Here is a 12,994-nt window from a genome sequence, read left to right on the forward strand (position 1 = left end):
TGGAAGGGGTGTGTATATTTCTCTCTCTGCAGTGAAGCTCATTAAATAGTTCAAGGATCATTTAAGAATTTCAGTGCGTCAAAGAAAAGGGTCAAGTCAAAGGTTGACACTCATGATCGCCAATCCCACAGACAGCATTGCATTAAGAACTGTCATTCTACAATAGCCGGTATGGCCACGTAATCAAGGGATCACTGTGGGAGACCCTTGTCAAACATAATACAGAGTTGGATTCACAAAAAAAAAAAAAATCTGTATTTTGGTCAGACTTGTCAGTACTCTGGCATTGGAATCGCAGGTGCTGCACTCTTCTGGTTCACATCATACCTCGCTGACCGCCAACAATTCTTGCAACTAAGGAACCACAAGTCTGGGTGTGCCCCAAGGGGTCAGTTTTGGGTCTCCTCCTTTTCACCATTTACCTCCTTCGTCACCATGGGTTTCATTTTCATTGCTACGCTGACGACACACAGGTCTACAGCTCCTCTAAACCGACCGCTGCCATCCGTCCTACCTCCCTCATCACCTGCCTTGATGACATCCAGGGCTAGATGAGCAGGAACTTCCTAAAGCTAAACGACAATGAAACCGAGGCCCTGCTCATCGGCCGCAAATCCTTCATCACCAGATACCAACACATCCCAGATCCACCCATCATCATTGACAGATTCCCTGTACCCTTCTCCCCCAAGTCAAGAGCCTCAGCGTCATTCTGGACAACCCCCTTTCATTTCCTCCCCATATTCAAAAGATCACCCAGACTACATTCTTCCACCTCCGCAACATCTCCAGACTCCGCCCAGCACTTAAATCCTGGTCCATTCATTTGTCACATCCCGCATCAACTACTGCACTGTCCTACCCACCAAACTCAACAGACTGCAAATCATTCAGAACTCGGCTGTCTGGATCATCACCTGTACCAAATAATCGGAACACATCACCCCTGTACTCATCCAACTTCACTGGCTCCCTGTACAATACCACATCGACTACAAAAACCTTCTCCTCACCTGTAAAGCTCTCCACAATCTTGCCCCCACTTACCTCTGCGACCTCCTTCATGAACACAAGCCCTCCCGCACCCTCCGCTCATCCTCTTCTGGACTGCTAACCATCCCCACGTCACGCCTCAGTACCATGGGAGCCCGAACCTTCAGCTGCTCAGCACCCAGACTCTGGAACTTCCTCCCCCCACACATAAGACAATCAGACTCCATCACATCATTCAAGTCTCAACTCAAAACTCACCTGTTCAAACTGGTATACACTCTATAACTGGACCCTGTGCACTTCACTTGTTTTAATGTTGTTTCTCTTTAATGATTTTATCCTGTATTTATTGTAAGGTGACCTTGGGTGACTTGAAAGGTGCCTCCAAATAAAATTTATTATCATTACTCCATTTCTTCTCTCTATTATTCCTTTATTTTGTTTGTTTTTGGAATAAATGGATGCTATAAGATTTAATTTAAAAGATCATCTGACTGTTATCATCAAGGTGCAAAAGCCAGGCTCTGTGATGGTATGGGGTTGTATCTGTGCCCTTGGCAAAGCTCATTTACACTTATGTGATAGCAGCAATAAGGCAGAAAAGTACATTGAGATTTAAAACAACATATGATGCCTTCAACATGATTTATTTCCCAGGAACATCCATGCACTTTTAACAAGTTGATGCAAAACCACATTTTGCGCACACAACAGATGCATGGCTATGGAAGAAGAGAGTCTGGGTAATGGTGGTCAGAATACAGTCCTGAGTTGTCCACATTATAGAATATATTGAGAATTGTCAAACAAATTATGCACCAGGCAAAATATATTGAGCAGATTTTGCAACATTCTTTTTAGCATAATGAACTCCACGGGCCCCAGAGCAGTTCCCAGCACAGAACCAACTTCCTTTTTCAGTTAGTTACAACAGATAAACATCCAAGATAAACATAGACATTCAAGTCTTTAAGTCGTTGAGACTTCTTTGTGTCTGTGACATGAAGACCTGGATGACTCTGAATTTTCTGCTTATTAATTCAGACAAAACTGAAATGATTGTCTTTGGACTTGAGCACTTCAGGAGGACACTGTCGAGCTATATAGTTACTCTAGATGGCATTAGATATTTTCCTAACAGAGCACTTCACTCTCAGACTGCAGATTTATTTGTGGTTCCCAGAGTTTCTAAAAGTAGAATGGGAGGCAGAGCCTTCAGTTATCAGGCCCCTCTCTGTGGAACCAGCTGCCAGTTTGGGTTCAGGAAGCAGACACCCTCTCTACCTTTAAGATTAGGCTTAAAACCTTTCTTTTTGATAAAGGTTAAAGTTAGGGATGGCTCAGGTGACCCTGAAACATTACATAGTCATGCTGCTATAGGCTTATGCTTAGTGTATACTTCTCTATAATGTTGACGTGACGTCATCATTGACCTTTAGAAGTTCTGCGTCAAGGGAACACGTTGCTCAGCAATTCACCATGCCGCGAGGGGTGTGTCGCTGTGTGTTTGTGTGGTTTCAGGGGTTATAGCTGAATCCTTGCTTTTTCTTCCAGTCACAGTTAACAACAGTAAACAATGGAAACCGAGGTGGAGCAGCTGTATTTGTAGTTGGAGCTCAGTTAGAATTTTTTTGGAGGTGCACGTAAGGCTACGGCGTAGGGGTCGACGTCGTAGCTTCGTCTTCGAAAGGACGTAGAAGTATAAACTACGCTTTAGTCTGCTGGGGGATCTCCCATGATACCTTTCCTCATTCTGCTGTCTTTACTCTCCATGTACATATGACATTATTGTTGTCATAAACTTGTGTTTCTCTTTCTCAGCAGGCATCCCTGGCCTAGTGTAATCGTGCATGTTGTCCCCTCTTTCCTGTCCTCTTAAACCCCCGTCCAGTCAAGACAGACGGCTCTGGTTCTGTCAGAGGTATCTTCCTGTTAAAAAGGCAGTTTTTTTGTTACATCGTCACCTAATGCATGCTCAGGATGGCAGATAGAATCAAAGAGAAGTTTGAAAGCATTCTGTTGGTTTCTTTGGCAATTTTTTTATTTATTTTTCATTGGCTCTGCATGAATTGGACTAATTTGTAATTTATTTGATTGTATTATGATTGTATTATGAAAAACTGGATTCTAATTTCTTGAATTGGATTGTTTCTCTGAAGTGCTTTGAGATGACATCTGTTGAAATTTGGCACAATATAAAAAAACCTGAATTGAATTGAAAATTGAATGCAACAGTTGAGAATGCTGCTGCTCGTCTACTGACAGGAAATAAAAAAAGTATATTACTAAGACTATATTACACCTTTATTGCATTCCCTCCACTGGCTCCCTATTCGCCAGAAGATTGATTTTAAGATTTTGTTCACTTTTAAATGCTTTAATGGACAGGCTCCAACTTAATTACTTGATCTGTTACATGTACACAATTCTCAAGATATTACTGGTCATTTAGCTCAGCAAGACTTCTGCCCTTGAGGCCAGTCCCTGGGTGGCCATCAACAGGTATTTGGTCAAAAGTATCCTAGGAATATTTCGCATGGGAACGGGAGTCTCTGGCTAGAGACCAGTGGTCAGGCAACCAACTGCTTTTTGATGCACTACCAGGCTAAAAACATTAAGCTTTTCAGTCACTGCCCCTAAATTGTGGAACAGTTTAACTTTCTATATAGCTTATCTATATAGCTCTTTCCTTTTGAAATTTAGCATCCAGATGGATTTTTTTTTTACTGTAATTTTTATGTATTAATCATTGCTGTTTTTTATGGTTGTATTCTTATTCTGTGAAGCACCTCAGGTGTTTTTAAATGCACTGTATAAATAAAGGTGATTTGACTTGACCATTAGACATGTTAGCAGGACAAACTGAATAAAAATAACACCTGAACGACTCACTAATTGGTATCCTTAAAGGGGAACTCCGGTATTTTTAAACCTAGACCTTATTTCTGGTATGAAATATGTTTATCTACTCACTGAAAACAGTTTGGCGAAAGTCGGCGTACTTCAGAAGCTATTTAGATAACTCGCCATCCATATAACGGAGTGAAAGGGGCAAAAACGATGCAGCTTCTAAATAAGGCATGTCAAAATAATGTCAAATAATGCCTTACTTAGAGGCTGCATCGTAAAGGTCTAGGTTTAAAAATACAGAAGTTCCCTTTTAATGCCAGAATGCCTTTTAAGTGATAAAAGCTTTGCTGTCCAAACTTTATTTTGGAATTTGTTGCAGACCAGAAATGCAGAAGTGGATGTATATAAGTGCATCAAATTAAGATGTGACAAAACGTGAAATCTTGAGTTCATGCAGTTTGCAATTAAAAAAAATCAATGTACATTTAAATTCGTATTTTCAGTAAGATGATCAAATTACTGTGCTGCACATCCATCCATCCATTTTCTATACCCGCATAATCCGTTGGTTGGGTCGCAGGAGGCCTGAGCCTATTCCAGCGGTCATCGGGTGAGAGGCGGGGTACACCCTGGACAGGTTGTCAGTCCATCACAGGGCCACACAGAGACAAATGAGACAAACAACCACACACATGCTCACTCCTAAGGACAATTTTAGAGACACCAATTAACCTAATATTCTGTTTTTGGACAGTGAGGAACCCGGAGTACCCGGAGAAAACCCATGCATACAAGGGAAGAAACTCCACACATTGCAGATATGCAATGTGGAAAGGAACCCTCTTGCTGTGAGGCGACGGTGCTAACCACCACACCACTGTGCAGCCCCTGTGCTGGACAATTATTTCAAATACACAACTTAAACTAAACACTTCAACTAAGAATTAATCATCTTCAAAAGGATCAGGCATATCTGAAATCCAATGGTTTTAACAAAGACTTTACTTTAGAAACTGTAGGACTCCATCTACTGGTGAATTGCTATCATTAAAAGTAATCATTGTTAATAACTTACTCTGTTGTAACATTTAACATTTACTAATATTACATTTCGTAACATTTATTTGATTTTCTGCTGCAACGAATGCTTGGTACAGGTGAAGCAGTTGAATAAAATTATACAAAAACATTATTTAGAAGACCAACAAGTAGGACTATTCCATCAACTGACAGGGATTTTAGTCCTTCTGGCTGGAGCGAGTTGTAAACTGGTTGATGTTTTTTCATTTGACATACTTTTACCCCTGTGATGGACAGGCGACCTGTCCAGGGTGTACAAGCCAATCCTCTTCTTTTTTCTTTTTTTTTTTTTTTTCAATTTAGACTGATAAATTGCTTGTCAATCAACAATCAGTGATTTACTTAGATTCCCCTCTCATCTAATTTCAGGGGCTGTTTTAGCTTCACTTGCACATACAATAAGTATATAATATATGTAGCGTACATGGGTACACGCAGGAATGTTTACTCGGCTACGTCGAGACGTGATGGCGCAGACATTGTATCCCAGCATGCAGCAGGAGGCCGTTGAGAGATCCAGCAGCTGGTAGTGAGTTGCAAGAGCGCCGAGTAGGCAGCAGCCAACGGTCAACATAGCCCACACATTTCTTTCTCCATGTGAGATAAACTGACCCATCTACCTTACATGCTACAGAAAATATGCTGTTCGGGCGCCCGACGTGTTCCCGAAGCGGCTTTTGAGTCATCATTGTCACTCGGTTTTCACTTTGGAGGATTCATCCCTCAATCCTCCGGATCGCATCGAACAGGCAATGACAACGGTCTCAGCAACCCCGCGGCAGATGAGGGACCGGCTGCTGCAGGCCATTGACAGTCAGAGCAATGTGAGTTATGTTAAAGCTAACAGGCTACCTAGCTATCCTTAGCTTATTTACTTACAAACTTGACATGGCAGTTTGTTCGCCCGCTGTCAGTTAAATGTTTTGCTGTTTATTAATGGAGAATACGCAACTATTTAGTTGCCACCAGTGTGTCGAATGTCTCGGAGACACAAATGTGCAGGGCTCTTGAGTTGACAGCTAGCTTGCATGCTAATTCGGCATCAGCGTTGCTTTCATTAGACCGAAATCTGCCGTTACTTAGCATGCTAACTGCTAATTTAGCCTTAACACCAAAGCAGGTTCAGTAAATACAACGGTATGAAAGAACATAATCTACTCATTGTCCCAATAAATGCTTTTTATCTCTAAGTGTTTTGTAAGTCTTACTATGTGATTAGGGTTTTGTTGTAGATTGTTTTACATTCATATTCCAAAGTATAAGAGATCGAAACTTACTCCTAGCTTAAAGAGCTAAAGATTTTAGGAAATAGTCGGATCCTTCTGAGTTAAATGCTAGCTGTAGCTAAATTAGCAATTACAGGTAGCTCCACCGACATTCAAGCGTTGACTGACTTTATCAACAAGAAACGAAATTAGTTTCAGTTTATACATTTTTCCCCCAATTATTTTTCATGTTGCATCTTTAAGGTGTTTAAAAAGACGGAGGTAATTTGAGTTGTCACTTTGCCATCTTTACTTTGCAACGACATTCTGTCTATAAAGCACACAGACAAGCTAATGGTTCCAGGCTAAATCGTCATCTTACACACGTTGCAAACAAGATTCACTGAGCTTTGAATTTGCCTAAACATCTTTTAGATCATCATTGCTAGTAAGGGAGCCTCGTTTAATAATGGGTATATTCGTTATAGACACTGTTTTCTCTAATATAACAAACGTTTTATTAAAATGATCCTTCAGTGACAACACCTTTTATTTCCCATGTTAATAGTGACTTCAGGTTATCTTCAAGGTTTTCCTTTCTTTCGAGGTTAGATTATACAAACTGTTTGTCCTCATTGCAGATATGCAATATGGTGGTTGTAATGGAAGTAATTGGCTGTCTGGAGAAGTATCCTATCACCAAAGAAGCACTTGAGGTAAGAGAATTCATGATTAATGTACAAGTACTTCATATAAAAATTAAGATGCTTTAACCATTTGCATTTCTACTTTGCATGCAATATTATTGCAGGAAACTCGACTTGGAAAATTGATCAATGATGTTAGGAAGAAGACCAAGGATGAAGACCTTGCAAAGCGTGCAAAGAAACTGTTGAGAAACTGGCAAAAACTTATCGAACCTGGGCCAGCTGTGTCTGCTAGTGTTCCTGGGTCTACCAATGGCAGTTCTCATCCCTGCAGAGCAGATTCATCTCCTCCTGACATTTCTGTATCAGGGAAAGGAGTCCCTGAAGTCAAAATCAGAAATGACGTTCACAACACATATTCACCTAAAGCTGAAAAATCAAGCAGCCGCAAGCGCCGGGCTGAGAATAGAGACAGTGGAGTCCACTTACCAGAGAAAATTTCTAAGATGGCTTCATACGATAATTCTGTTTCACAACCACCTACCAACGGGATTGCCGGCAGTCCAGATGCTGTTGCCGACCAGGAGGTCGTTCCTTCTCCTGATAGATCTCGTATAGACCACATTGATAATGACAAAGTTAACAGAATTCCAGTTAATGCTGTCAAACCTCGCCCCAGTTCTCCTGGGGTGGCCAAACTACCTAGCACTTCCTCTTTGATCAAAGTTGCTGTGATGCAGCAACAGGCTAGATTGGATGAAGGAGGAGGGGGTTATCAAGCCAGAAGTCCCCGTAGCGTCTCTTCTAGTCCAAGAAGCCTGAAGCAAGACACGGTAACCAAGCGCTCTTCCGCATATGCAGCAAAAGGAACGACAGTCCCAAGCCCCTCTTCCAGAGACTCTCCTGTGTCTTTGTCCTCCCCAAGCCAGGCATCTTGTATTGAGAAGCTGGCACAGTCTTCTCAGAGGACCTCGATGCACTCGGCCAGTTCGTCAGAAGTCTCCTCTCATTGCCCACCCCAAGACATATTTGCAACACTGGAATCCCCATCAGTCTCCCCCTCCCCCCCCCACCTCTCAACAGAACTCAGAATTACAAAGATCGAAATTTGAGGGAGTAATGACTATGTCTGATGACACAGATGGGACAATGGTACCTAACGCCGACCATAAAAGGAGGAAGTATAGATCGAGAGACTACTCTGTCAACTTAGATGGCCAGAGAATAGAGGACACAACTAAGCCTGTACGGTTAAAAGAACGCAGACTAACATTTGATCCAGTCACTGGTCAGATTAAACCTCTAGTGCATAAAGAATCTTCTCAAACAGAGGAGTCGCCCAGTCCTCATCCTGCAGAGTTAAGGCAGAGAACTGAAAGCACTGTACAACAACCTGCTGTCACAATCCCAGCCCCAACCCCAACCCCAGCCCCAACCCCAACCCCAGGTCCCAGTCCCAACCCTTTCCTCCAGACAAATTGGAAGGAGCTGTCTAGAAATGAAATAATCCAGTCCTACTTGAACCTTCAGAGCAATGTGCTCAACTCCTCAGGGGTCCAAGCCCCTACTGCACACTTTTTCATGTCAGAATATTTGAAAAGGGAAGAACAGGAGATCAAGGAATCAAGGAAAACGCATGTTTTGCAGACAGACAGCTCTATAGGGGATTTACCGGGTTTGCGCCGAGAGGTGACAGATGAGGATTTGGACAGGATACACACCCAGCACTGGCCGGGAGTGAATGGTTGTTACGATACCATGGGTACCTGGTATGATTGGACAGAGTGCATATCACTGGACCCTCATGGGGATGAAAGCAAATTGAATATCCTGCCATATGTTTGCCTTGACTGAAGGGTTTGGGAAGGTTGCAGTTTCTTTTCCACTCCTTTTTTTTGTCTCCTCACAGAGACGAGATACTTTGTGATTTTTGTTTGTTCACTGTGAGTTTGGCAAGAACCAGATCTGCCAAACTCCCCTCCGCCTCTTTCTGTGGTAATCTGTTAAGATTTTGGTATTAAAAGTATAACGATTAAAAGAATAGTTGAGTTTGTAATACCAAGGGCTGTTTCTGTTCTATTTTTCAAACTGAAAGCCACAGGAATGATGATGCCCATGTTGCAGACATCTGCTGCTAACAGTGTAGGCAAAAAAACAACAACTTATTTCTGAAACATCGTTGGAATGTGAAATTTTTTTAATTGTACCATTATTTCAGGCACACTGAGGTGATACTGTTTTCATTTACCTTCTTGTTTCGATTGGGGAGTTGCAACCTAGGGTTACGTTTTGAGGGGAGGCTGGGGTTTAGCTGTCCTTGTCCAGGCTACCATGTTGGTGTCCAGAAAGATGTTAAAGAGGTCATTAGTACAGTTAGAGCTGAACGTGTCCAGAATATGAAATGCTGGAACATGTTTAGCATTTACAAGAGGCTTTATGTAAGAGTAAATTACATTAAAAGTAAATTATAAATTTCTTGTCATGTATACATATATTTATTTTTGAACAGTTAATTTACAGATTTTCATCAAAACAACTATTCAAAAAATTCTAGACTATGTTTTTGTTTTTTCTGCTTGGATTATAATGTTGTCGGCTTCATCTTCAACACTAGAGGGGTCATACGAATGTTAGCATGGTCCTTCTTTGGTAGTTGCCTAATATTTTGGTTCTGAACATTCCAAAGTCCACCCCTCACCTGTTTCACTCTTTGTCTCATCAGAGAGCTCCATGCTATCAAAAGCTAAAAATAATTCTTAAAATGACTTGGGTTTCAAATAGTCCCATTAAAATGGTGTGATTTACTTTTTTTTTTAAATAGAAACTGTCTACTAATTCTCTCCCAAATATTAGTGGAAAATCAGGTGATTTTGATCATTTATTGCGTTTGAGAAACTGAAGCAAGGATATTTCTGAATGCTGGAAGTCCCTTTTTCTGGTCCCTTTCATATTGTTTGCCTTCTGAAGTTCATTGACAGTATTTTCTGAGTTTTACAGCCTTAGTCAATGTGCAGCATTATGACCTCTTTTATGCACTTGTAAATTAGTTGACAACCTGTCTGTCATTTCATCACTGACACAATTCAAGCTTTAACAGCAACTGATGCTCCCGCAAGTTAGCCAAGTTGTGTGCCCAGTTTATTCAGAGTTTCAGACATATTTACCATTTTGGAAGTAGCTTTTCTTTTGCTTTTATTCTTAAATTTAGTAAACATAAAAGGGAGAGAGAAGCTGTGAGAATCCCATTTTCTTGTAATGTTCCATGTCATGAGCTATTGATGTTAAAATCTGATTTTCATTTATATGCAACGGACATACGATTTAAATCGAGCTCGGCCACTTTGTAGCTTCTCTGTTCATTCATTATTTTATTCATCCCTACCAATGTGCCTTGGTAAATGGTAAATCTGGATTTGCTTCCGCATTAAATATGCCCGCCTGGAGCTCGGTTTATGTGCGAGAAATACAAATCCCATGATCATTATGATGCTGGTATATACACCGTTTTCTGTTACAATTTTGTACATTTTGATCTAGGGAAGGTGAGGCTGCAGATAAAGAAACTGCACAACGACACAGCTGGCAATAAAGGATAAATGCTACAACTGCTTACCCTGTTTTTTTTTTTATAGTTTTGACTGGGGCATCTTTATTTGTTCATCATTTAACTTCCCTCGATTTTTGAAACCTAAAATGTCAATCTTCAGTTTGGTCAACTGACTTGAGGGTCCTTTGCGGTGTCCTTTGATCAAATGATTTTCACCATCTAAGTGGGTGGGGTCACGGTGAACTGAGTGGTCAGCCTGAGCTCTTTATTTTTCTCTCTTTCTACTAATAAATTCACTGTTATGGTTCTGCTGTAATGTGTTGTACTCACACAGTTTATCCATCGGGGGGTGCACATTGTGCAGCTGTGTGCTTTAGGTGATGTAAAAGACCTCTTAATTGTGTGCCAAATCACTACAAACGTCATCTCAAGCCACTTAAGATAAACAAATTGAATTGATTTAAATCAGGTTGACCATGGAACATCTATTAGCCTAAAAGTTTAAACACAGCCAGTTAAATGGCCTTTTTTGTACAAAGGTGCCATTTTTGTTTGCATTTACTGACGCATATGGGTGATGATATGTGGTATATGCTCAGTGACGTCCGAGCTACGTCACTCCTGGACGCTTGTTTACCACACGTCAGGATGAGTAACCCTCCTCCCCTTGGGTGTGTTTGCACCTGGATGACGTATGTTTTGCCCCAGCCCCTCGGGAACGGCTGTATTCATGAGCAGACATGTAATCAGCCGCTGAGGCGGCGGCACCTGTGGCTCGGTCACTGATTACCTGCTCTCTCCAGGATCGTTATTCCTCAGCTTGTCAGATTACGACCCAGACATCATAAAAAGGGTCCCGGTAAGAACCTATGGGTTGGCTTCAACAGCGTTTTATTGTTGAAGGGTTTAAAATTAACCCAAGAACTTTCAAAGTTGAAGGTGTTAAATTAATTGAAATGGACTGCTTTAATGGTTCAGTTCATTCAAAAACACAGATGATAAAATAAGGGTTGAAAATCCAAGGCCAAGCGAACACTTAGCAATACATTTACGTAAAGCTGAGTCTAAGAGTAACGAGCTTCCTATTTTTTATAAGTCTTCATGTCAGGAAGAAGTATCAGTTATGTGTTACCTAGTTGCGCTCATCAAATGTCGCTTTGTGTTACTGCTTTTTGCTCCCAGATAAACGAAGGTAGGGTGGATTGCTTTATGTAGTTGATCAAATAAAAACTGAAAAGGCAGAACGTGACCCTCTGACCCGAGAAGAAATTCCCCGGACGAGCATTCGTAACTCTTACAAATTGAGGCATGCCAGATCCCTTTGAATGGAATGGAATGTCTTTACCACAGACATGACATCACCCCAGTAGCTCGCTGTGCTTCAGTTCTTCAACACTTTTTCGGTTGAGTCAGAGAAGTGCGACAATTTGTCCCGTCCGCTGCACCTCTGGTATGAAGGATGGGCCCGGTGGATTACTCCCACAATTCAGGAATTTGGGAAGTTTCCTTCCATATAAGGAGTTTTTCTATATAAATCGCGACCAAGAGGAAGAGCAGGCGGAGGTGGAGCCTGGGATCATCAACATGGTGTCAAACAAAGAGTAAGGAAAGTAAGAGGAGTCCAGTCTGTGTTTCTGATGGTTTTACCAAACATTTGATTGGATTTGTCATGCCTTCCTTTTTGGCTGCCTGGCCTTAGGCCCACACATGATATACTCACAGTATTTTGCCCAACAAGCAGTGTCATTTTCTGTCACTGGCTTTATTCACTGATTCTTTGTTTTCAGATCCACCATCATTTAATGATCAACCTGAAAAGACTACACAAATTAAACTTACAATAAACTTGTGCTGATTCTAACTTATTTATGAATCCATTTTCAAGGTACCCATACTTACATGCTGTAAAATCCCAGTTCAGCTTGAAGAGACAGTTCTGGTATCTATTTATAGCAAATTGGCCATGGAACCAACAGATTCAGAAAGCTTGAATTTCGTTACACTGGCAGAAATAATTCGAAAAGCGCACAACATAAACAAGCACACTTGTTCTGCAGTGCCTTGATATACAAACATGTTCATCAAAAGGATGCTATTTAGATCAGTATTGTATTTGAATGAGATGTTCTTGAGTATGGATTTGATCTATGTGGGACCAATCAGCATCTGGCCCAGTCTTGAAAAAACAAAGGTTTTTTTTTTATCTTACCTACTCCCAGAGGCACAGACTGGCAAAAAATGATCTTGGAACTTTAGAGGAATATTTGTAAGAAACCATTTTTGCAGTTTTGTTTTGTTTTACATGATATTCTCCTAAAATAACTCAAAATAGTCATACAAGCTCTTTGTTAAGTAGTCGCACTTTTGACTGTTGCATCAAAATGTTCATTCTCTCGCTGTTTCATTGCTGTTTCACACAGTACAAACTGTTTGGTTTAGGGTCTGGTATTAGAGATTGAATGGTTAAGGTTTGGTATTTTGAAATGAGATGGTCAAGTTACCTTGCATTAAAACATACCCTATTATGAAATATCCTATTAAAATGTGTATAGCTGGTTCCTGACTGCCACTTCCCACTGCTTCTGCCAAGCTCACAAACTGTGCTTGACACAAGGTCCAGATGTCTTATTAAAATGCTTGATGGCATTAAGAAAAAAAAAAGTTCCCAATTT

General features: G+C 41.0%; 1 protein-coding gene across 1 annotated transcript; it reads left to right on the forward strand.

Annotated features, from left to right (window-relative positions):
* Window positions 1-5,426: 5,426 nt before the first annotated feature.
* crsp7 (cofactor required for Sp1 transcriptional activation, subunit 7) lies at window positions 5,427-10,387 on the forward strand. Its single transcript, XM_072363829.1, is given in 4 exon segments — window positions 5,427-5,747; window positions 6,770-6,844; window positions 6,940-7,848; window positions 7,850-10,387. Coding segments are annotated over 4 exon segments (1,836 nt in total). The 5' UTR covers window positions 5,427-5,675; the 3' UTR covers window positions 8,630-10,387.
* The last annotated feature ends 2,607 nt before the right edge of the window (window positions 10,388-12,994 follow it).

This window comes from Leuresthes tenuis, unplaced genomic scaffold, assembly GCF_036924035.1.
Source record: "Leuresthes tenuis unplaced genomic scaffold, fLeuTen1.0.hap1 SCAF_14, whole genome shotgun sequence".
NCBI classification, from domain to species: Eukaryota; Metazoa; Chordata; class Actinopteri; order Atheriniformes; family Atherinopsidae; genus Leuresthes; species Leuresthes tenuis.